This window comes from Littorina saxatilis, linkage group LG16 (genome assembly GCF_037325665.1).
Source record: "Littorina saxatilis isolate snail1 linkage group LG16, US_GU_Lsax_2.0, whole genome shotgun sequence".
Classification (NCBI taxonomy): Eukaryota; Metazoa; Mollusca; class Gastropoda; order Littorinimorpha; family Littorinidae; genus Littorina; species Littorina saxatilis.
In genome coordinates, this window is record NC_090260.1 from 18,715,098 (window position 1) to 18,738,465 (window position 23,368).

General features: G+C 40.8%; 1 protein-coding gene across 2 annotated transcripts; it reads left to right on the forward strand.

Moving 5' to 3' along the window:
- Positions 1-5,480: 5,480 nt before the first annotated feature.
- On the forward strand, positions 5,481-21,097 carry LOC138951470 (zinc finger protein 665-like). Of its 2 annotated transcripts, XM_070323073.1 has the most exons (3): positions 5,481-5,593; positions 8,369-8,550; positions 17,608-21,097. In XM_070323073.1, the coding sequence occupies exons 2-3, from the start codon at positions 8,448-8,450 to the stop codon at positions 20,493-20,495; spliced, it is 2,991 nt and encodes a 996-aa protein (XP_070179174.1). In that variant the 5' UTR covers positions 5,481-5,593; positions 8,369-8,447; the 3' UTR covers positions 20,496-21,097. The 2 variants fall into 2 exon arrangements, with proteins under 2 accessions (XP_070179174.1, XP_070179173.1); XM_070323072.1 differs by lacking the exon at positions 5,481-5,593 and having other exon boundaries at positions 8,098-8,550.
- The last annotated feature ends 2,271 nt before the right edge of the window (positions 21,098-23,368 follow it).

A 23,368-nucleotide genomic window follows, 5' to 3' on the forward strand; every position in this document is an offset into this window, starting at 1 on the left:
GTGTGTGTGTCAGTGTGTGTGTGCCACGGTGTGTGTGCGTGTGCGATACAGACATATAGTCAACTCTGAGTGTACGATAGAAATGATTACATCTGCAGAGCCGCTTTTGAACTAAAATAGTGTCATTGCTCATATATATATATATATATATATATATATATATACGACTTGTGTCTGTGTGTGTGTGTGTGTGTGTGTGTGTGATTGATCGCCATGCACGGCCAAAGTTCTCGATGGATCTGCTTCAAATTTGGTGTCCATATTCAGATACACCCTGCACAAAATCTGGTCGATGAGATATTTCAATACGTGCTCTCAGCGCGCAGCGCTGAACCGATTTTGGTTCCACCTCAGCTACCCGGGCCCCCATACCGACACACCAAAGCCAAAGTTCTCGGTGGATCTTTTTCAAATTTGGACACCGTATTCAGCTACACCCCGGACACAATATCATCGATGAGATATTTCAACACGTGCTCTCAGCGCGCAGCGCTGAACCGAATTTGGTTTTTGTGTTCATTTCACCATTATAAGTAACTCTTCCTTATCTTCTCATCTTCTCCATGTTTTCAGCGTTTACCTCCCTTCCTACGTATGGTGCACTTTTGTATGAAGGCGGCATCTTCGGATATTCCCCGTTCTGTTACTATTTTTAGAAGGTCACCGCAGTGTCCAGAACGTAAATTGGACCCGTAAATTATCCTCACTGTAAAAGTGCAAAGGTCGAATCAATTTATAGCCACGCGAAAAATACACTGTCATCTATCTCTCTATAGATACGGCTTCTCTGTGTTTGTGTGTGTGTGTGTGTGTGTGTGTGTGTGTGTCTCTATGTGAGGAACACCTGTGCATTGTTCAGTTCTGTTTGTGATGTGGTCTGGCGGCTTTTGTGTAATTTTATGTACTGGCCTTCCTTTGAGAAGCCATAACAGTTCATAAGGGCTTAGAGATAAGCTCTAACTTGCTCAGCCCCTGTTTGAGTGGAGTTCGCCTCCAAAGGTGATTAACACGGTTACATTCGTCGACAAGGATGGGACTCGATATGGTCAGGAATGGCATTATGGCCACTGAATCATTTTCGTGCTGTTCCCATTCCACGAATCTGGGAGGGACCTAAGCTTGGCGGGTCCATTGTTCGGCTCTAAGTACTTCTTCCCGGCGAAGCCGGCTACCCGGCGAAGCGGATATTCATCTAGTATATATATATATATATATATCCCATGACCTCCCTTCTTTGTCTCTGTTACTTCAGTATGGGTATATATGTTGTATTTTTATAGCTCAATAAATACATCATGGACTCCAAAAAATATATGATAGTGCAGATTCCGATTTGGGCAAAGGACTACTTTCCTCCCGACCTTTGACCTCGCGCCGAACAATGTGACACATTTGTATGAAGTTCTAAAATCGTATTGCACGGCTCAGAAAACCATATCAGTTGCACGCAAAACTGAATGAATCTCAGAACTGATCTGATGTATGAGATGCAATAAGCAAAAGTTTCTTTCATTATGAAAGCAATGCAGGTCGAAAAAAACGAACATTCAACTTACAAGATAACCAGATGCTAGCGAACCAAAACAAAAACACGAGTACCCTCCCCTTGCATCGTTAGCAGACGACTTTTGAGAACTTCTGTCGGTAGTGTGTTTTGGTGTGCGCCTTCAGCTATCAAACATCGGCTGTTTCACGTGTTTTGCGAGCAAGTCTACTCTTTTGCCTGGCTCTGCAGTAAGTCCACATATTTTTCCGTAATCCAGTCATATTCCTTCAAAATGCAATCAATCGGCGGTGACAGACGTGTCGGTCGCGTTTTCCTCACACGGGCCATACCAGTTTAAGTTCATCCATGCAAACACACTCGCAAAACAGTTTATCACGTAGATACATTTCAAATAGGGAGCAAATGGTTAAATCTAAACCTACATATTTGTTCCCTAAAATTTGCTTCTCTGTCAATAAGCCTAATTACACACGTTCGAGAAAAACAACGTGGAATCAATTCTGAATCGAGTAAGCCAAATGGGTCCCAAACCCGTTTCGCCCGTTCTGCCGACCTGAAACGCAAAACAAAAGAATTGTGCGCTTCAACTAAATTAATTTCTATTCGACTTCATTACTTTCTTGCAACTTACGAACCTTTACTTAAAGCTTTTAAATGGTCTGAAAGTTAGTAGTGTTACCGCGTACTTATCGATGCACTCATTCGTTTTATTTTTTCAGCGACGGTCACTTAGTTTAAGGTTGCAAAAGGGCTAAGTCTCGCTGGCAACAGTTTTACCCTGCACAGATCGCAACAGTGCCGCTAGTAGTCTACACTTTGTGTTTGATGGTAGAATGGGATATACAGATTACAACACTCGTGGTTTTTTATATGGCTTGTATTTCAGTCAAGACCCAGCGGGAATATCAATCGAGAGCCACTCGCCAGAGGCTCGTGTCTCCCGATGATATTCATCCGCTGGGTCTTGACTGAAATACAAGCCATATAAAAAACCACTCGTGTTGTAACCTATACATATATATATATATATATATATATATATATATATATATATATATATATATATATATGTGTAAGTACAGGGGTGGTGTTATCCCACGTACAATACAAAGAGGTAGATCTGAGGTCGCGAACAGAACTGTTTTCACAGAGACGACAGAGCCTTTAAAAGTCCACATTATCACGTGCTGTTCTTGCACATCAGCCGTTTTGCTTTCTCACATCACAGAACAACTCAAAATTGTGTACCTTGTTATTGCGCCCTTGGCGACTTCTCCGTGAGTGTGTGTTCGTGCGTATGTCCGTGTGTGAAAGAGAGAGAGAGAGAGAGAGAGAGAGAGAGAGAGAGAGAGAGAGAGAGAGAGAGAGAGAGAGAGAGAGAGAGCAAGAACAAGAACAATTCTTTATTTAACGAGGGTAATAGAGTGAGCAGTGATCTGCTTTTTAACATCTGGCCCTCGCCCTAAAGAGGGACTAGTCTAAATTTGCTAAAGAATAAGCAAGTAAAGAAAACTACTGCTACATGATTATAATAAAATGAAAGTAAGAACATAATTATCATCAATTTACATACAATACAGAGAGAGAAAGAGAGAGAGAGAGAGAGAGAGAGAGAGAGAGAGAGAGAGAGAGAGAGAGAGAGAGAGAGAGAGAGAGAGAGAGAGAGAGAGAGAGAGAGAGAGAGAGAGAGAGAGAGACAATGACAATGACAATGACAAATCTTTATTTTAACAGAATAAGCATTGGTATACTTTTTTGCATCTGGCCCTCGCCCTAAAGAGGGACTAAATCTACTATAATAACTACTACTACATACTTACATAATTAGTAAAACAGTATAAGTTTATGTACATAAGTGCATTATATGAAACATTGTAGTTTATAAATGTTCATGACAAGGTGCAAAGCAAACATTTGCAAGTCAATTAGAGTCAGAATACTATGCAATAGTACATCAACTCTGCAAGACAATGGATATTATGCAGAGCATCATAATTTCGTGAACAAAACAATAAATCAAAAGTGAGTGACTGTGTCCCAAAGGACATAACAATCAAGAATATACTATTTTCATTAAATGGGATATATATAGAGAATACTACATGGCTTGCTGTGTCGTACCAGATTTACACGAGTTTTTTTTTTAAATATTGAACTGCGAGCGAAAGCGAGCTGTTCACTATTTGAAAAAGCAACGAGTGTAAATCTGGTACGACACAGCAAGCCATGTAGTATTCTGTTTATCCTACATACTGTACTTACGTGTATTTTACTGAAAATGTCTTGCAGACGAGGCAGCTAAATTGAAGACGCCTGTTTTGGAACCTCGATCTCTTCTAAAGCCTCGTGCAATCTATTACGTCAAAGCAAAGAAACGTCACTCTGAAAGTGTGGCGTGACGTGTTAGTTCTAAAGATTCATCGAGGGTAATTAGCGAGCGCAATTTTTGTTTCTATAATGACGTTTGTCTCGGTGACTTTGGCATCATAAGCAGTGGAAAAACAGGTCCCTGCCAGACTTGCTTGACATGACCTCATTTACATGATATACACACGTGTGATTTGAACGATTATTATCTCACGAGTGTCTCTCTCACGTATGTAGGATAAATTTGTTTTTGAAAGAATCTGTGCTGGTAGCTTCCCGTAAGGCATTCAGCGTTCCAGAGACGGCCACCTGAATAAACTAGACTAGACTTAAATAAGTCTCCTAGGAAGAGGAGTGTTAATAAGGTGGTGTGAATTCTTCATAGAGAACTTTGAACAAATGGTTTGGGGTAGAGTTTCGGATATAATTTTATGCATAAAGATTCCTTTGTTAAAAAAGCAGTCTTGACTTTAGAGGTAAGATCCCTAAAATGTATGTAGTCTAACTCTGTGAGGGTAGTGTGCTTTAGTAATACTACTTTTAGCGCTCTTCTATGTAATCTGCTGAGTGGTTTTAAGGAATTTTCACTTGCGGAGTCCCATAGAGTGGATGCGTAATCAATAACAGATTGAATATGAGCAATGAAGAATAACTTTCTGGTGTGGCAGTTCAGGAAGTGTTTAATTCTAGATAAGAGATACACTTTCTTTGACACCACTTTACTAAGTTGCTCTATGTGGGTTGACCAGCAGTTTGTGATGGTCGACTTTTTCCACTATTTCACCATGTATCATTAAAACAGGACCAGCTGAACAAATATTCTGGCGTTTTTGTCTTGTTGTTATGACCATGCATATATTTGGTTTTCTTTGGGTTGAGACATATGGTTTAGTTCAGTCCACTCTGTCCATATAACTCCTTTGAAGTGATTCTGATAAGCGAGTTAAAAAATTTGTGTTGCTGGAGTGAATTGTGGTGTCATCTGCACTAGTTAAGCATAATTGATTAATTTGGTTGTTTGATCGATGAAAATGACGTCAGAAAGCTTACGTTTTCAACCAGGCGACATCATATACACGACAAAGAACTTTATATATATATCTCCTGTCAGAATTCACGGATAAGATGCCTCTGAATTCTGAGCTATGAATTTAACATTACCAGTTCAACAGTTTAACAGTTCAAGATTACCCGGCGCTAATTGCTATTGTGGGATGTTGACTTGTGTTTTGGAAAATATGATATGTAGCTCTAAGTGTTCCAAAGCGGTGTCGAAAACGCCGGAGTGTATACAGGACTCTGACCCTTGTAAACTACCAGGCACTCCGAGTGCGTATAGCCAGTGCAAAACAATTAAACAAATCTGATGCTCCACGGACTTCAACTGACCAGACAACCACATCAACATGCAGATTGTCATTCCGGCGACGCCATTCATTGTCGATTCATTTCTGTGGACACAACTTACGAATTCCGCTGGAGTAATCTATTTGTCCGTCCGCGTCAAATGATATTAATTTAGCGATTTTATTCTCAAACGGCATTTATTTCTCAAACAGTTCGGAATCGTATTTGGTACAGTCTTCACCTTTGCCTTTTCCGGTTTGCGAAATGGTGCACCGCAAGGACATTGTCGAACGAAGCAAATGTTCAACATTGGATGAAAGTTTGAAAAACAAGTGGAGATAGGATTCGACAGGGGAGAAGGTTGATAAAGAGGTAATCTTAAACTTTAGCGTGTTAAATTCATAGCTCAGAGGCATTTAAGTCTCCAAATTTGTAGAAGCTGCACTTGTATAAATCATAACAAGTCTTTCTTTCTTTCTTAGCGGTAGGTAGCCAACATCAGCATGGTGATGAAACTGCTACTCTTGGGTGATGGTGGTTCCGGTCTATTGCTTGGTCAGAGGTGGAGTCAGGGGGGGGGGAGGTTGGGGGTAGGGGGGGGAGGGGGTGGTGGGTCAGTGGAGAGTTGCCAGCCTGGCCTGAAAGGACGCCAGGGATGGCGCTGTAGCAGTTTCTACAGGCAGGCGGTTCCACTCTGGAATGGTGCGCTGGAAGAATGTTTTCTGCCTGTAGGCTGTCCTAGTAGAGTGGGGGATTTCATAGGATTGAGCATGGATCTGCCTAGTCGTGCACTTGGGTGGGCTTGGCTTTGGTGCGTGGTTGCTCTTCACTGCGACAAGGCCGTGGTGGACTTTGTAGAAGGTTGTCAGTCTCGCTCGCCTCCGTCTGCTCTCGAGCGTAGGCCACTCAAGGTCTTCGAGCATGTTGTTGACGCTGGAAGTCTGGCGGAAGCGATGCGACACCCATCTGGCTGCTCTTCTTTGGACCTTTTCGAGAGAGGTTAAATGTCTTCAGCGGTGTGTGGGTCTCATACTGGGCTGGCATACTCTAGGATGGGTCGTACTAGTGCCTTGTATGCAGCCGCCTTGGCCTTCTTGTTGCTGAGCTTGATGTTACGTCTAGCAAAGCCAAGTGCTCTGTTCGCCTTGGTGGTGATGTTGGCGATGTGGGTGTTCCACTTCAGGTCTTTGGTCAGGGTGACGCCGAGGTACTTGGCCTGGGTCTCCTCCTGGAGTTTCTGGCCATGGAGCTGGTACTCGTATGGTAGAGTGGTACGGCGTCGGGTCATGTGTACGGTGGTGCATTTGGCAGGATGGAATGCCATCTTCCACTTCTGTTCCCAGGACGCCAGTCTGTCGAGGTCTGTTTGGAGGTTTTCTTGGTCCGCTGCTGTCTTGACGTCAGCATGGCACGCTGTGTCGTCGGCGAAAAGTCGCGCAGTCGAGGTCAGGTCTGACGGGAGATCGTTAATGTCATTTTAGATCCCTTTGAAGTTACGGAATGAACTCCGATGTACTGTACGAATGCATTTCGTTTACATGGGTCAAAGAAGGAATTATCCGTATGATCGGGCATGGTTGACAACGTACGCCATGTTCGGTGCATTTTTGTCGATTGAACAACCAAATTAATCATGTTAATTATGCTTAAGCTCAATCCGTCAATTAATTTCACAACAAATGTTCTTTGGCTTGCTTGCTATGAATTTATTTTAACACGCTAAAGTTCAAGATTACCGATAAAGAACTTATTGGAGAATTCATCACAGTATCTATATATGGAACAGAACACTGGAGGCTTGAGAGTTAAATTGTGCTGACTGAAAACTCCTGATAACTAAGGCCAAAAAAAAAAATAGGTGTGGTTACGGTAACCTAGCCAAAAAAAATAGGGTAGGTAGAGGCAATCACTTTTTTTTTTTTTTTTTTTAACTTTTTTTTCTAATGTGTACAAATTAAACCTACTTGACAGGGAAATAAGTGTGCGACTCGGGCGCTTTCGCTTTCATTGCGTTTTTTGCACTCGTTTTTTTTTTTTTTGTTTGACAAATGTAATAAAAAGTTATAGGATCGGCCCCTAAAAATAGGGTAGGTCGGGTTACCGTAACCTCACCTATTTTTTTTTTAGGCCTAACAGTAAGTTTGAGCTTCAATGCATTAGAGCGTCACTTAGATCATACTATTGCCAGTATTGGATTATGGATACATGGTTCATTGCGTAAATATGCACCATTACAAATTACCTTGTTGTGTGAAAGTGGTTTGTTTGTGTTTGGTTGAGGTTGTTTTGGGTTTGTTCGTTTTTGTGTGTGTTTGGTTTTTTTTGGGGGGGTTGGGGGTGAGGAGCGAGGAGAATGCCTTTTTTACCTGATCCAAACAAGTACGATTTTACTTTCAGACTGCACCAGATTGCACAGATTTTAATTTACCATTTAAAAAAAATTTGAACCCCCCAAGAAAAAAGTGATTTCCTCTTTTTTCATCACAAGAGAGTCCCACCCCTGAAAAAACATACAGTAACACACACAAAAACTGTTGCTGCACGGCAGTTTGGAACACACTTTGTGACCCAGAAGTGGTTGTATACTATGTAAATGTACATTATTTGCCAACCCTCGACACTCCGAAAAAGAGATAGCGGAAGTCAATACATCATATTGGTTTTTCATTGGCTACTTCCTAATGACTAGTTAGGGGGCATTTCATTGACAAAAGAGTTGTAACAGAGCTTTTCATTGTCGGAGTGTATACAGACCTAGCAATCCTGTAAACACTCGGAGTGCGCATAGCTTTTGCCTTATTTCACCTGTTTATCTCTGATTTCTGCATACAATGATTACTTTGCATATAGTGATATATATATACTGAGGGGCGCGTGCCATGTTTGTAGTTTGTGAAAACAAAACTATTTTGAAAGACAAGACCACGACTTTTTTCCCTTGAAAAATTGAAAATGGCTGTTCAGATGTTCCTGTGGCGGCTGTGCTATTTTGGTGGTTGTGATGTCGTGTGGGAAGAATTACCATAACGGCCAGCTGTCATGGAAGTTGTTTTTTTTTACTGCAAGTGCAAGCAGAAGAACCATTGCACCAATTCATCCTCGTTTTCTTCAAATACATGTATCATATTTTTTGTTCTTTTTCTACAGTAACGCCGTGAACAGTGGGGAACCATCAAGGCCTTCACTAGTGACCAGACAGGTACATGCAGAAGCTTCTCACTGCAGCATGGAGGAAGGAGACACAGCAATTCTGTCTGACATCAAGATAGAGATTGATGTGGCAGAAGAGACACCGCAGTACTGGCACATGACGGAACCAGAGCCATACGGTAAGGTTAACCAAACCTCTCTAACACTAAAACAACAAATGCAACATCCTCAATATACAATGTGCCTTGCTGAAAAAATGCTAGCTTTTAATTGTTAAAGTGACATCTTTTAGGTGTGTTACTGTTAGTGTTAACAAAACCTATGTAAAGATAATGTTGTCTTTTGAAGGAAAAGCAGAGAGAGATAAAATAGATTCATTTAAACAAGGTTGACACTGCAGAGCAAGCTTGTAGACAAAATACGTTTACGGTAAGTGAAGCTTATATACAGCACATCACTAAGAAAAAGAAAAATGCCTTTGTTCGCAGCTCATTTTCACTGTAACAACGATAAGGCAGTTTATGTTGAAACATACGATCGACTGAATAGGCCAATAATTCCCCTGCCATATTCAGCAAACATTGCTTTTGTAAGACGTGGTGGCTATACAGTAGAACAGATTGCTTTTATAAGACGTAGTGGCTATACAGTACAACAGATTGCTTTTATAAGACATAGTGGCTATACAGTACAACAGATTGCTTTTATAAGATGTAGTGGCTATACAGTACAACAGATTGCTTTTATAAGATGTAGTGGCTATACAGTACAACAGATTGCTTTTATAAGACGTAGTGGCTATACAGTAGAACAGATTGCTAATATAAGACGAAGTGGCTATACAGTACAACATATTGCTTTTATAAGACGTAGTAGCTATACAGTACGACAGATTGCTTTTATAAGACGTAGTGGCTATACAGTACAACAGATTGCTTTTATAAGACGTAGTGGCTATACAGTAGAACAGATTGCTAATAATAAGACGTAGTGGCTATACAGTACAACAGATTGCTTTTATAAGATGTAGTGGCTATACAGTAAAACAGATTGCTTTTATAAGACGTAGTGGCTATACAGTACAACAGATTGCTTTTATAAGACGTAGTGGCTATACAGTAGAACAGATTGCTAATATAAGACGAAGTGGCTATACAGTACAACATATTGCTTTTATAAGACGTAGTAGCTATACAGTACGACAGATTGCTTTTATAAGACGTAGTGGCTATACAGTAGAACAGATTGCTTTTATAAGACGTAGTGGGTATACAGTAGAACAGATTGCTAATAATAAGATGAAGTGGCTATACAGTACAACAGATTGCTTTTATAAGATGTAGTGGCTATACAGTACAACAGATTGCTTTTATAAGACATAGTGGCTATACAGTACAACAGATTGCTTTTATAAGATGTAGTGGCTATACAGTACAACAGATTGCTTTTATAAGACATAGTGGCTATACAGTACAACAGATTGCTTTTATACGATGTAGTGGCTATACAGTAAAACATTGCTTTTATAAGACGTAGTGGCTATACAGTACAACAGATTGCTAATATAAGACGAAGTGGCTATACAGTACAACATATTGCTTTTATAAGACGTAGTAGCTATACAGTACGACAGATTGCTTTTATAAGACGTAGTGGCTATACAGTAGAACAGATTGCTTTTATAAGACGTAGTGGCTATACAGTAGAACAGATTGCTTTTATAAGACGTAGTGGCTATACAGTACAACCGGTCTGACTAATTACTACGCGACCGCACGCGACCTTGTACTACCTTGCGCGACCTCAAACTAAAGCATGTACATAAAATATTTTTATATATATAGTATCTTCACAACATTATATGACTTTATACCAAGTTTAAAGTCAAAGAAATTAAAAATAATGGAGTTATAATGTATTTTGCGACGAGCTATCGAGCGAAAGTGAAAGCATCGTGGTTCAGCGTCCGACCATGTTCGCATTGATTTAAGAACGTAGGATCAACCTCAAACTTAATAATGTTCATGTAATATATTTATGTATCTAGTAATTTCACAGCATTATCATACTTTGTACTAAGTTTTAAGTCAGAGATATAAGAAGTTATGATGTATTTTCGAAGAGTTAGCGAGCAAAAGTGCAAGCAGTCGGAGATCTGCGTCCGACCATGTTCGCATTGTTTTTAGAATCGCAGGCACGACCATAAACTAAAGTATCCTGGTTTTGAATATTCTTATATATTTAGTATATATATGCACAACATCATTTGCCTTTACACAGAGTTTTAAGTCACAAAAATAAAATATTATGGAGTTATAATGTATTTTTGTAGAGCTAGCCAACGAAAGGGCAAGCCTAGGATTCCTGCCTCGGATCATAGAGTCAATACACATCTATGCTCGGATCAAGTCCGCATTGATTTTAGAAGCGCAGGCGCGAACTCAAACTTAAAGTATGTTAACGTAATATTCTTATTTGTCCAGTATCGTCCCAACACTATGATGATAATTATGATAATCATGATTATGATAATCATGTTAATCAGTGATGGTGATGATGATGATACTCGAACGATGGGAGCAAAAGAGAGCGATAACTACGAGAAAAAAAGAACTAGCATATACAACAACAACAACAACAACAGTCTGCGTGTGTGTGGGTGTGTGTAAGTGTTTATTTGTGTATACGTGAGTGTTTGTGTGTGTGTGTGAGTGTGTGCCCAGTGTTTCAGTGTGTGTGTGTGTTTGTGTGTGAGTGTTTGTGTGCGTGTGTTTGTGTGCGTGGGTGTGTATGTATGTGTGCCAGTGTGTGTGTGTGTGTGTGTTAGTGTTTGTATAATATGTGCTTATGTGTGCGTCTGTATTTGAGGTTTGAGTGTACGTGAGTCATGTACTTGTTTGTGTGTGTGAGTGTTTGTTTGCGTGTGTGTTTGTGTGCACATGATGTGTGTGTCAGTGTGTGTGTGTGCTAGTGTTTGTGTTAGTATTTGTGTTTGTGTGTGCATCTGTATTTGAGGTTTGAGTGTGTGTATGTGTGTGTGTGTGTGTGTGCTGCTTTCCGAATCCTCCCTCTGTGTTTGTACGGGCTTGGGACCGTTTTGACAAGAAATGTCAAAGCCACATTAGGGACTTGGATTATTTATAAAAGGAGACAGATTGAATTAAACATTAAGTTAAACGAGAATGTGGCTATGTGAGTCCCTTAATTAGAGGTCGCGCGCTCTCGAAACAGGTCGTGCGCAGTTTTAATTTTTTGTTGGACATGGTCTACTTTTTCAGTTAAAGATGCCTCATATTGACACGCTCATAAGATTGAAGCTCATAAGATAATTGCCTATGTGATTTTGTTTATGTTTTGAGACAAACGCACAACACTTTCTTTGGTTTCTGAACAATTTCATTTTAGTTATAAGTCAGTTGTACACTGCCTATCTCAAGCAGAGACAGCTGATACATGTGAGGTAAACAGCTGACAGCAACATTTTTAATCAGCAAAACTGCATAACAACCCGCAAAGAGCTTTTGCATACTTTGACATTCTCAAAACAAATCTTCTTGTATCATAATGAAAAGAAACGATATCGGCAGTTTTGCTGTCGTTACTGTGGCAATGGTTTTTGATGTACCCTTGCCGGCTGTTTGCTTCTCTCTTCCCAATTAGTTTTGACTAATGTATAAAGGCCTACTGCATGATATACGATGCAAGCGCCTTGCAAGTCAGTCACCCAATGTACCCTTGCCGGCTGCTTGCTTCTCTCTTCCCAAATAGCTGTAACGGCCTACTGCATGCGATAAAATGCAAGCGCATTGCAAGTCACCCAATTTACCCTTGCTGGCTGCTTGCTTCTCTCTTCCACATTAGTTTTGACTGATGTATAACGGCCAACTCATATAAGGTGCCAGCGCCACGCAAGCCCCCCAAATTTTGTTGACTATAACGTGCATCTGTTCTGCGCGAAGTTAGAATCCGGTTTCATTCTAGAATGGACCGGGTCCAGGTTGGAATTCTAACCCTGCGCAAGTACAGGGGTGCCATTCTAGAATGAAACCGGATTCACCAGTCGCCGGGGGCCGTAATGTTTGTAGGTAAGACAGAGTTGTCTTCCCTTGAATTATCTCCACCTGCCCCTTCCCTTTGATAAAATGGGGCTGAAAAAAAATCCTTTGGCGATCTTGCGATGTCATGTCATGTCAAGAAAGTTGACACTCCTGAGTACGCAATAAACAAAGGCAGACCATAGCAAGGGGGACTACCAGGGCGGTAATGTTTGCAGGGCAGTTGTTTTTGTGATGAGAGCCGGTTGCGGCCGCTTGCAATGTCAGCGCTGTCTCCCTCTCGGAAATGTCCGGTTTTTGACTCACATGCGAAGCAAAAGTGAGTCTATGTACTCACCCGAGTCGTCCGTCCGTCCGTCCGGAAAACTTTAACGTTGGATATTTCTTGGACACTATTCAGTCTATCAGTACCAAATTTGGCAAGATGGTGTATGATGACAAGGCCCCAAAAAACATACATAGCATCTTGACCTTGCTTCAAGGTCAAGGTCGCAGGGGCCATAAATGTTGCCTAAAAAACAGCTATTTTTCACATTTTTCCCATTTTCTCTGAAGTTTTTGAGATTCAATACCTCACCTATATATGATATATAGGGCAAAGTAAGCCCCATCTTTTGATACCAGTTTGGTTTACCTTGCTTCAAGGTCAAGGTCACAGGAGCTCTTCAAAGTTGGATTGTATACATATTTTGAAGTGACCTTGACCCTGAACTATGGAAGATAACTGTTTCAAACTTAAAAATTATGTGGGGCACATGTTATGCTTTCATCATGAGACACATTTGGTCACATATGATCAAGGTCAAGGTCACTTTGACCCTTATGAAATGTGACCAAAATAAGGTAGTTAACCACTAAAAGTGACCATATCTCATGGTAGAAAGAGCCAATAAGCACCATTGTACTTCCTATGTCTTGAATTAACAGCTTTGTGTTGCATGACCTTGGATGACCTTGACCTTGGTAGGAAAAATGTGTAAAGCAGTTCTTAGTGTATGATGTCATTGCTATGTAAAGGTCAAGGTCAAGCATGTGAGTCGTATGGGCTTTGCCCTTCTTGTTTGACAATTTTTTTGACAGACAGACAGACAGACGGTCAGACCGACTAACCGACAGACAGACCAACAGAAGGACAGAGTGAGTTATAGAGCTGTTGTCACAGGTTTAAAAAAAAAGTTGACATTAACAAAAACAGAAATCAACAACAACTTTTGTCTGGTTTTATAATATTATGGGAAAACATTGAAAGCAATTCATAGTAGTAGTACTACCACAACAAATACTCTCAAAGGGGAATTCCATGCCTAAAAGTTTGACAGTTTTTATTTAATCTATCAGAATCCCTACCTTCCAAACTGTGATATGCCCACGTTTCAAACTCCTACAACCCTGCATTACTACTACACAAAAGAACAAAGTTCCAAGAATTATATCCTGGTGCACATTTATTTGTAGAGGAAGTACCAATCATTCAAGAGAGTTCACTTGATTTACAAATGGATTGGAGGTCTGTCATTTCCAAGCAACTGAATTGTAGCTTAAAATCAGTGAATACCCTTTATTTCTGACCAAGCCTCATTGCAATGACAGTCAATTAATTTTTCTCTCCAAAATCACAACATTATACCATGTCATACTTTCAAATAACCTCTAATTGCCCTTGAAAAAAATACAGGCTCCTGACGTTCTTAGTGCCCAGTGACGGCAGAGATTGACGAATTGCAATTCAACCGTGTAGCAAGATGACACCACTTGAGCCAGAGGTCAACTAATGATTAGTAATGACATTCCAATTCACAGCATCTTGATTGACAAGCTTGATTTTCCGTAATAACTGTGGAAAGTCAGAATTTTCAAAAATTTTCCCTGAAAAGCATAAATACTCGAAGCTCAGCGTTCACAAATGAATCAAATGAAAGAATGAAATCGATGATTAGATGCCACAAGACCTTATGTCGAAATACAAACGCCAGTTATGGGATGATATGTCATTTTGGAGAAAACAGAGACGATTTTCTACAGAAACTAGCCTCGCCTTTGCCGATTTTCATGGGGCCCACCGCAGCCAATTGCTTTCGTTGTGGTCGGCGCTCATAACGAGGGGTTTGCTATGGCTGCGAGTCTTGTGGTCAAAGCAGCACCGTTCTTAAGAGGCGCATGCCTGATAGAACGTTAAAGCTAGTTAAAAAAAATAAATAAAAAAAAAGCCTTTCCCTCGCTCAAACTATATAGTCATATTATATATCGATACAAAGCTAAAGACTTTATCTTCACAATTCAGAAGACCAACTTCATGTATATGAATAAGATTAAAAGTTACAAGCGAGATCGGCAAAACACTGTCAGTCCGGAAATTTCCGTTCGTAGCGATCAGTGCTGAGTGTCTCTCAAAATCGTAATCACTTTCAGAACATCACAATCCCAATTCACGATGTCTTTGGGTAAAGTGTAAAAAACCCGAAAAAAACACCCAACCAAACACACAAAAAACAAAAAACCCCAGAAAATCCACATTTGTGGCTTTGGCTGTGTGATAGTCTAACTGAAATGACTATTCCAACTTGGACCCAAATTCCAACCTTGCGCACGGCCGATTCTAGAATGGACCAGCAACAAGGGTTTCATTCTAGAATGGCACCCCTGTACTTGCGCAGGGTTAGAATTCCAACCTGGACCCGGTCCATTCTAGAATGAAACCGGATTCTAAGTTCGCGCAGAACACATCTAATTTAATGGTGCCAGCTTCAATCACCAACGTAACTCCCTATACCCAGGCCAACCAGAACTTTCATTGTTAACGGTTACTCGCTTCTTACTCCCCTAATTGTTTATCGCAAACGTCTACCTGGAAGAATTAAGCACAAATCAGTTACAATTCACTGAGCATCGGTCACTTTGATGGGGTGCAACTCCACTTCACGGGCTTCGTGATGTTCTTTTTTACATTTAGTCAAGTTATGACTAACTAGAGGAATACCCGGCTTCGCCGGTTTTTATCCACCAGTTTGTGCCCGGGGTCCACCTGAATATGCCCACCAAATTTGATGCAGAATATTTACGATATCACAAACAGAACTCTACAATCCACAGGTGTTGCTTTGCGAGCTATAAAGAGCTATGAAATATCTCACAACTTCTAAGGCGCACAACTCTGCAGAGTCTGCTGTGAAGGGCGGCGGTAGTCTCCCTGTCACACCCGCCCCCCGTTTGAATGAACCGAACCATGGATCCTCCAAGCTTAGGTCCCTCCCAGATTCGTGGAATGGGAACAGCACGAAAATGATTCAGTGACCATGATGCCATTCATGATCATATCGAGTCCCATTCATGTTGACGACGCCGAATGTAATCGAGTGCCGAATCACCATAATCACCTTTGGAGGCGAAGTCCACTCACACAGGAATGAGACATTTAGAGCTTATCTCTAAGCCCTTTTTAGGCTGTTATGGCTTCTCAGAGGAAGGTCAGAACATACAGACTCAGAAAAGCAGCCATACCACATCACAAACAGAACTCTACAGTCCACAGGTGTTTTCTACAGACACACACAAACACACACACACACACTCACACACACAGAGAAGCCGTATATATATATTTATATGTATAAATATATAGGGATAGATGACAGTGTATTTTTCGCGTGGCTATAAATTGATTCGACCTTTGCACTTTTACAGTGAGGACAACTTACGGGTCCAAGGAAAGCGTTCTGGACACTGCGGTGACCTTCTAAAAATAGTAACAGAACGCCGGGAATATCCGAAGATGCCCCTAATACCGTACTGCACCATACGAAGGAAGGGAGGTAAACGCTGAAAACACGGAGAAGATAAGGAAGAGTTATGGTACTTGATCCCGAAAAAAAACACCAAAATCGGTTTGCGCTGCGCGCTGAGAGCACGTATTGAAATATCTCATCGACCAGATTTTGTGCAGGGTGTATCTGAATATGGACACCAAATTTGAAGCAGATCCATCGAGAACTTTGGCCGTGCATCGCGAAGACACAGACACACACACAGACACAAGTCGTATATATAGATGTTTTAACATCGAGACGGGGAATCGAGACGAGGGTTGTGGTGTATGTATGTGTGTGTGCGTGTGTGTATGTATAAAGTGATTCCGAGAAAACTACTGGACCGATCTTCATGAAACTTTACATGAGAGTTGAAAAGTATAATATCCCCACCCGGTTTTTTCCATTTTGGGGGGGATAAGATAATGTCTTTGATGACATTATATCCGGCTTTTTGTGAAAGCTGAGGCAGCACTGTCACGCTCTCATTTGTCAACCAAATTGGTTGAAATTTTGGTCAAGTAATCTTCGACGAAGCCCGGACTATTGCATTTCAGCTTGGTGGCTTAAAAATTAATTCATGAGTTTGCTCATTAAAGTTGTCATTAAAATTGATTTTCCGCAAACAGATTTAAAATTCCCTTACCGCAGTACGCTATTTCGCTATTCTTGCATGTCAATTTAACTGTGAAAAAAATGCAGTGCGTTCAGCCTGTTTTATTCTATTGGTTCGACGGTTTGACTACTGAATGTTTTAATTTCGCCTCACACGACTTGTTTTTTCTTCTTGTAATCCGTTGTTTTTTTCCTCCTTCGAATATCATCATCATCAGAATTATCGCTAGCTCTTCAAAAATGCATCGTACCTCCATCAATTATTGTTCCCTTGACTTTAAAAGTTGGTACATACTGAGTCCGATAAATGTGAATATACTAATTTAGATATATACAAATATAAATATATTTACATGCATCACAACTCCCTTCTTGTTTATTTCCATGACTTAAAACTTGGTACTAAGTCTGATAATGTTGTGGAGATACTAGATCTACACAAATATTGCATGAAGTTGAACATTCTTTAATTGATTCACTTTTTTTTTGATCTGTCGAAGGATCTATGATCCGAAACGTCATGTTTGTTTTTTGTTTTCAGTAAAGAATCAACTCATCACCGACTTCTTTTCTTATTTTTCCACATTGATTCTTCAGTCACCATTACATTATTCTTTAGTTTATAGTTTATGTGCCTGCGATTCTAAAAACAATGCAAACCGGTTCCTGTTTCAATTTTCAGCGCCGTATGAAGCGTCTCTGTGCACTCTACAGTCTCTGTAGATACTAATTTGTATCACTTATATCAATTGCATTTTTTCAGTACCGGACAGGAAAGTCAAAACAGCTACCATGAGTGCAGTGCAGTCATTGGGTGGAAAAGCTGGAGTCAACACAGCTACCATGCCTACAGTGCAGTCATTGGTCGGAAAAGCTGCAGTCAACACAGCTACCAGTACCATGCCTACAGTGCAGTCATTGGGCGGAAAAGCTGCAGTCAACACAGCTACCATGACTACAGTGCAGTCATGGGACGGAAAAGCTGCAGTCAACAGAGCTACCATGCCTACAGTGCAGTCATTGGACGGAAAAGCTGCAGTCAATACAGCTACCGTGCCTACTGTGCAGTCATTGGACGGAAAAGCTGCTGTTAATGGGCACAGCGATGCCTGGCTCAAACCAGAGATTCAGACACCAGAAATACAGACTGCAGTCGACAATTGCAGTCATACTTGGCTGAAACAAGAAATACAGACACTAGAAACACAGACTGTAGTCAACACTTATAGTGATACCTGGCTGAAACAAGAGATACAGACACCAGAAACACGGACTGCAGTCGACACTCATAGCGATACCTGGCTGAAACAAGAGATACAGACACCAGAAACACGGACTGCAGGTGACACTCATAGCGATACCTGGCTGAAACAAGAGATACAGACACCAGAAACACGGACTGCAGTCGACACTCATAGCGATACCTGGCTGAAACAAGAGATACAGACACCAGAAACACAGACTGCAGTCAACACTCACAGTGATACCTGGCTGAAACAAGAGATACAGACACCAGAAACACAGACTGAAGTTAACACTCATAGCGATACCTGGCTGAAACAAGAGATACAGACACCAGAAACACGGACTGCAGTCGACACTCATAGCAATATCTGGCTGAAACAAGAGATACAGACACCAGAAACACAGACTGCAGTCAACACTCACATTGATACCTGGCTGAAACAAGAGATAGACACACCAGAAAAACAGACTGCAGTCGACAATTTCAGCAATACTTGGCTGAAACAAGAGATACAGACACCAGAAACACGGACTGCAGTCGACACTCATAGCGATACCTGGCTGAACCAAGAGATACAGACACCGAAAACACAGACTGCAGTGAACACTCATTGTGATACCTGGCTGAAACGAGGTAGATGGATAACAGAAACTCAAAGCATGGGTAGATTAGAACTAAATGAGAGACGTGAAACAGATCCAGTTCCAATGTCTAACACCACATTCCAGTGTTCAGGTCACAAGTATCAGCAGGTTGTGATTACAACAAATACAGGGGAGAAAAAGCATGCATGCAATGAGTGTGGTGCTAGTTTCAAACTGTCTTCCTATTTGAAGCAACACATGTTAACACATACAGGGGAGAAAAACCGCCCTGATATGGCCCTTCGTGGTCGGCTGGGCGTTAAGCAAACAAACAAACAAACAAAAGGGGAGAAAAAGCATGCATGCAATGAGTGTGGTGCCAGGTTTTTACGCTCTGGTAATTTGAAGCGACACATGTCAACACATACGAGAGAGAACAAGTATGAGTGTACTGAGTGTGATGCTAGTTTCAAACTTTCTTCTTATTTCAAGCAACACATGTTAACACATACAGGAGAGAAAAAACATGCATGCAATGAGTGTAGTGCCATGTTTTTACGGTCTGGTGCTTTGAAGCGACACATGTTGACACATACAGGAGAGGAAAAGCATTTCTGTAAAGAGAAAATGCATGTATGCAACGATTGTGGTGCCAGGTTTTTATGGTCTTGTAGTTTGAAGCGACACATGTTGACACATACAGGTGAGAAAAAGCATGTATGCAACGATTGTGGTGCCAGGTTTTTACGGTCTGATGAATTAAAGCAACACATGTTAACACATACAGGGGAGAAAAACCATGCTTGCAGTAAGTGTGGTGCCAGGTTTTTATGGTCTTGTAGTTTGAAGCGACACATGTTGACACATACAGGAGAGAAAAAGCATGTATGCAACGGTTGTGGTGCCAGGTTTTTATGGTCTTGTAGTTTGAAGCGACACATGTTGACACATACAGGAGAGAAAAAGCATGTATGCAACGATTGTGGTGCCAGGTTTTTACGGTCTGATGAATTAAAGCAACACATGTTAACACATACAGGGGAGAAAAACCATGCTTGCAGTAAGTGTGGTGCCAGGTTTTTATGGTCTTGTAGTTTGAAGCAACACATGTTGACACATACAGGAGAGAAAAACCATGCATGCAATGAGTGTGGTGCTAGGTTTTTACGGTCTGTTGATTTGAAGCGACACATGTTGACACATACAGGAGAGAAAAAGCATGTATGCAACGATTGTGGTGCCAGGTTTTTACGGTCTGATGAATTGAAGCAACACATGTTAACACATATAGGGGAGAAAAACCATGCATGCAATGAGTGTGGTGCCAGGTTTTTACGGTCTGTTGATTTGAAGCGACACATGTTGACACATACAGGAGAGAAAAAGCATGTATGCAACGATTGTGGTGCCAGGTTTTTACGGTCTGATGAATTGAAGCAACACATGTTAACACATATAGGGGAGAAAAACCATGCATGCAATGAGTGTGGTGCTAGGTTTTTACGGTCTTGTGCTTTGAAGCAACACATGTTAACACATACAGGAGAGAAAAACCATGCATGCAATGAGTGTGGTGCTAGGTTTTTACGGTCTGGTGGTTTGAAGCGACACATGTTGACACATACAGGAGAGAAAAAGCATTTCTGTAAAGAGAAAAAGCATGTATGCAACGATTGTGGTGCCAGGTTTGTATGGTCTAGTGATTTGAAGCAACACATGTTAACACATACAGGAGAGAAAAACCATGCATGCAATGAGTGTGGTGCTAGGTTTTTACGGTCTGGTGGTTTGAAGCGACACATGTTTACACATACAGGGTAGAAAAAGCATGTATGCAGCGATTGTGGTGCCTGGGCTCGTATTCTTGAAAAAGCTGCAAAATTGTGTCCTTTAAAGTCAAACTGTCGTTTAACTACCGCCCGGTATTTATTTTTACTGCCCAGTAATTATTCATTTTCACCCGGTATTAATGTGTGTCTGGCGGAAGGTCGGCAGCTACCAGAATTGGTTATTTTTAGAATAGGAGATTCCTCATGCTTGCTCCTCTCTACAAACAATATTTGAACAAGATTTATTCTTGAAAAAGCTGCAACTCATATACTGGCCTGTAAAACTCAATAAGTCCGTCAACTGCTAAGTGTTATTTATGAAACACCGGTAAGTCCTTACCGGGTTGTCTCCGAGCTGTAAAGTTAGAGGACCCCTCCCCCTCCTGTAAAGTCGCTACCTGTCAGTAACTTCACCAACACTGTCCATTAAAACCGTCAAGTTCGAATAAATCTTGTTCAAATATTATTCGTAGATTTATGCCCCTCATGGACACACATTGGTGTCATTTAAGCACCGATGCATTGCGGTCAAATACGAGCTTCTGCTCGCGAAAGATTTCAACCGATGCTCGATCATAACGGCCTGTTGCGAAAGCGTGCTTGCGTCTTGTTTAATGCATTACAGTAGCGAGAATTTGGTGTCTGATTCCGTAGCCGAACGGTTATCGAATTCGCCTGATGCGCGATTGAGTCGAATCGCCATCAGGCCTTACTTTTGTTTTGTTTTACTTTTTATATTTAGTCAAGTTTTGACTAAATATTTTAACATCGAGGGGGAATCGAAACGAGGGTCGTGGTGTATGTGCGTATGTGTGTGCGTGTGTGTGTAGAGCGATTCAGACTAAACTACTGGACCAATCTTTATGAAATTTGACATGAGAGTTCCTGGGTATGAAATCCCCGAACGTTTTTTTCATTTTTTTGATAAATGTCTTTGATGACGTCACATCCGGCTTTTCGTGAAAGTTGAGGCGGCACTGTCACGCCCTCATTTTTCAACCAAATTGGTTGAAATTTTGGTCAAGTACTCTTCGACGAAGCCCGGGGTTCGGTATTGCATTTCAGCTTGGTGGCTTAAAAACTAATTAATGACTTTGGTCATTAAAAATCGGAAAATTGTAAAAAAAAATAAAAATTTATAAAACGATCCAAATTTACGTTTATCTTATTCTCCATCATTTGCTGATTCCAAAAACATATAAATATGTTATATTCGGATTAAAAACAAGCTCTGAAAATTAAATATATAAAAATTATTATCAAAATTTTTTTTTCGAAATCAATTTAAAAACACTTTCATCTTATTCCTTGTCGGTTCCTGATTCCAAAAATATATAGATATGATATGTTTGGATTAAAAACACGCTCAGAAAGTTAAAACAAAGAGAGGTACAGAAAAGCGTGCTATCCTTCTCACCGCAACGAATACCCCGCTCTTCTTGTCAATTCCACGTGCACTGCCTTTGCCACGGGCGGTGGAGTGACGATGCTACGAGTATACGGTCTTGCTGCGTTGCGTTGCGTTCAGTTTCATTCTGTGAGTTCGACAGCTACTTGACTAAATATTGTATTTTCGCCTTACGCGACTTGTTTTTTTTACTCTTTGTCATTAATTTTGTTTGTTTTTGTTTATTTTCTTCGTGTGCAAAAGAGTACGTTGTAATATCAAAATTGATTTAAAAAATTAATTTTAGGCGAGAATGAGGTTTTTTTTAAAATTGATGGTTAACATGATATTACCGTTAACTACCTTGTATACGCCCACCCACCCTATGTACCAGTTTTGCCCAAAAGTGGGGGGTGGACGTTTACAAGGTACTATACCCTTGGCAGGAGCGGGTTCTTAGCTAGAAAAACGATATTTTGGTCATTTGTCATAGAAGTGTTCAAAGGATGCGTTATTGCACAAAACTCCCCCCCCCCTCCTCTCTCTCTCTCTCTCTCTCTCTCTCTCTCTCTCTCTCTCACACACACACACACACACACACACACACACACACACACACACACACACACACACACAAAATCAACCTCTTCAGACATCACTTCCCGCCAAAGATGAAGCTTTGAAGATGAAGACCATTGTTGGAGCAGTCCGCGGTACAAGCCATCAACAACTGTACGACGAGTCAGGCTTTATTTCACTTTAAGAGAGGCGTAAACGTCAAAAATTGATATTATTTCACAAGATTGTACACCGTAAGGTGCCAAACTACTTACTTGCGATATTGCCACCATTAATATCAACTAATAATCCATATCGCCAGCGCAGACCTTTAGATAGGAAAGTTCCATCGTTTAACACTGAATTATACAAAAACTCATTTCTCCCATCTACAACACAACTCTGGAATTCTTAACCAGACTACATAAAACTTAGTAAGTCCCTCAAGCACTTTTTGTAAAAAAACGATTTAAGTCTGCCGTGTTATTGGTATTCTGGAGATCGCATATCACAAACAATTCACTGTAAGCTCAGGCTATATATAAGTGATCTTAATAACGATCTAGTGAGACGACACGTTGCTACAGATGCAACTTGTGACTGCGAATTTCCGTCCGAAACCGTAAAACACTTCCTATTAGATTGTCCAAATTATTGCGAAGCACGTCAAGAAACCATACATACCCTCCCTAACCACAGTATTCACCTCCCCCACCTTCTAAATGGAGACAGACAGTATTCTCTATATATTTTGAACAGGAACATTTTTTCAAGAGTACACTCGTTCATTGAACGTTCAGGCCGCTTTTGGCAAACCAGAATCAATGCCTCCACAAGCCGGACAACAACTTTAATTTCTGCACAACTCCTACCCATCCCTCTTCTTTTTTATTCCTTTTCTTCCCCTCCTTCCTTCCTCT

Excerpts from the sequence above, each read along its gene's own strand:
- LOC138951470 (XM_070323072.1), top strand. The coding sequence starts at position 8,223 with ATGTCGTGTGGGAAGAATTACCATAACGGCCAGCTGTCATGGAAGTTG. Across the intron at positions 8,551-17,607 it reads GACGGAACCAGAGCCATACG|TACCGGACAGGAAAGTCAAA; the intron begins GTAAGGTTAACC and ends GCATTTTTTCAG.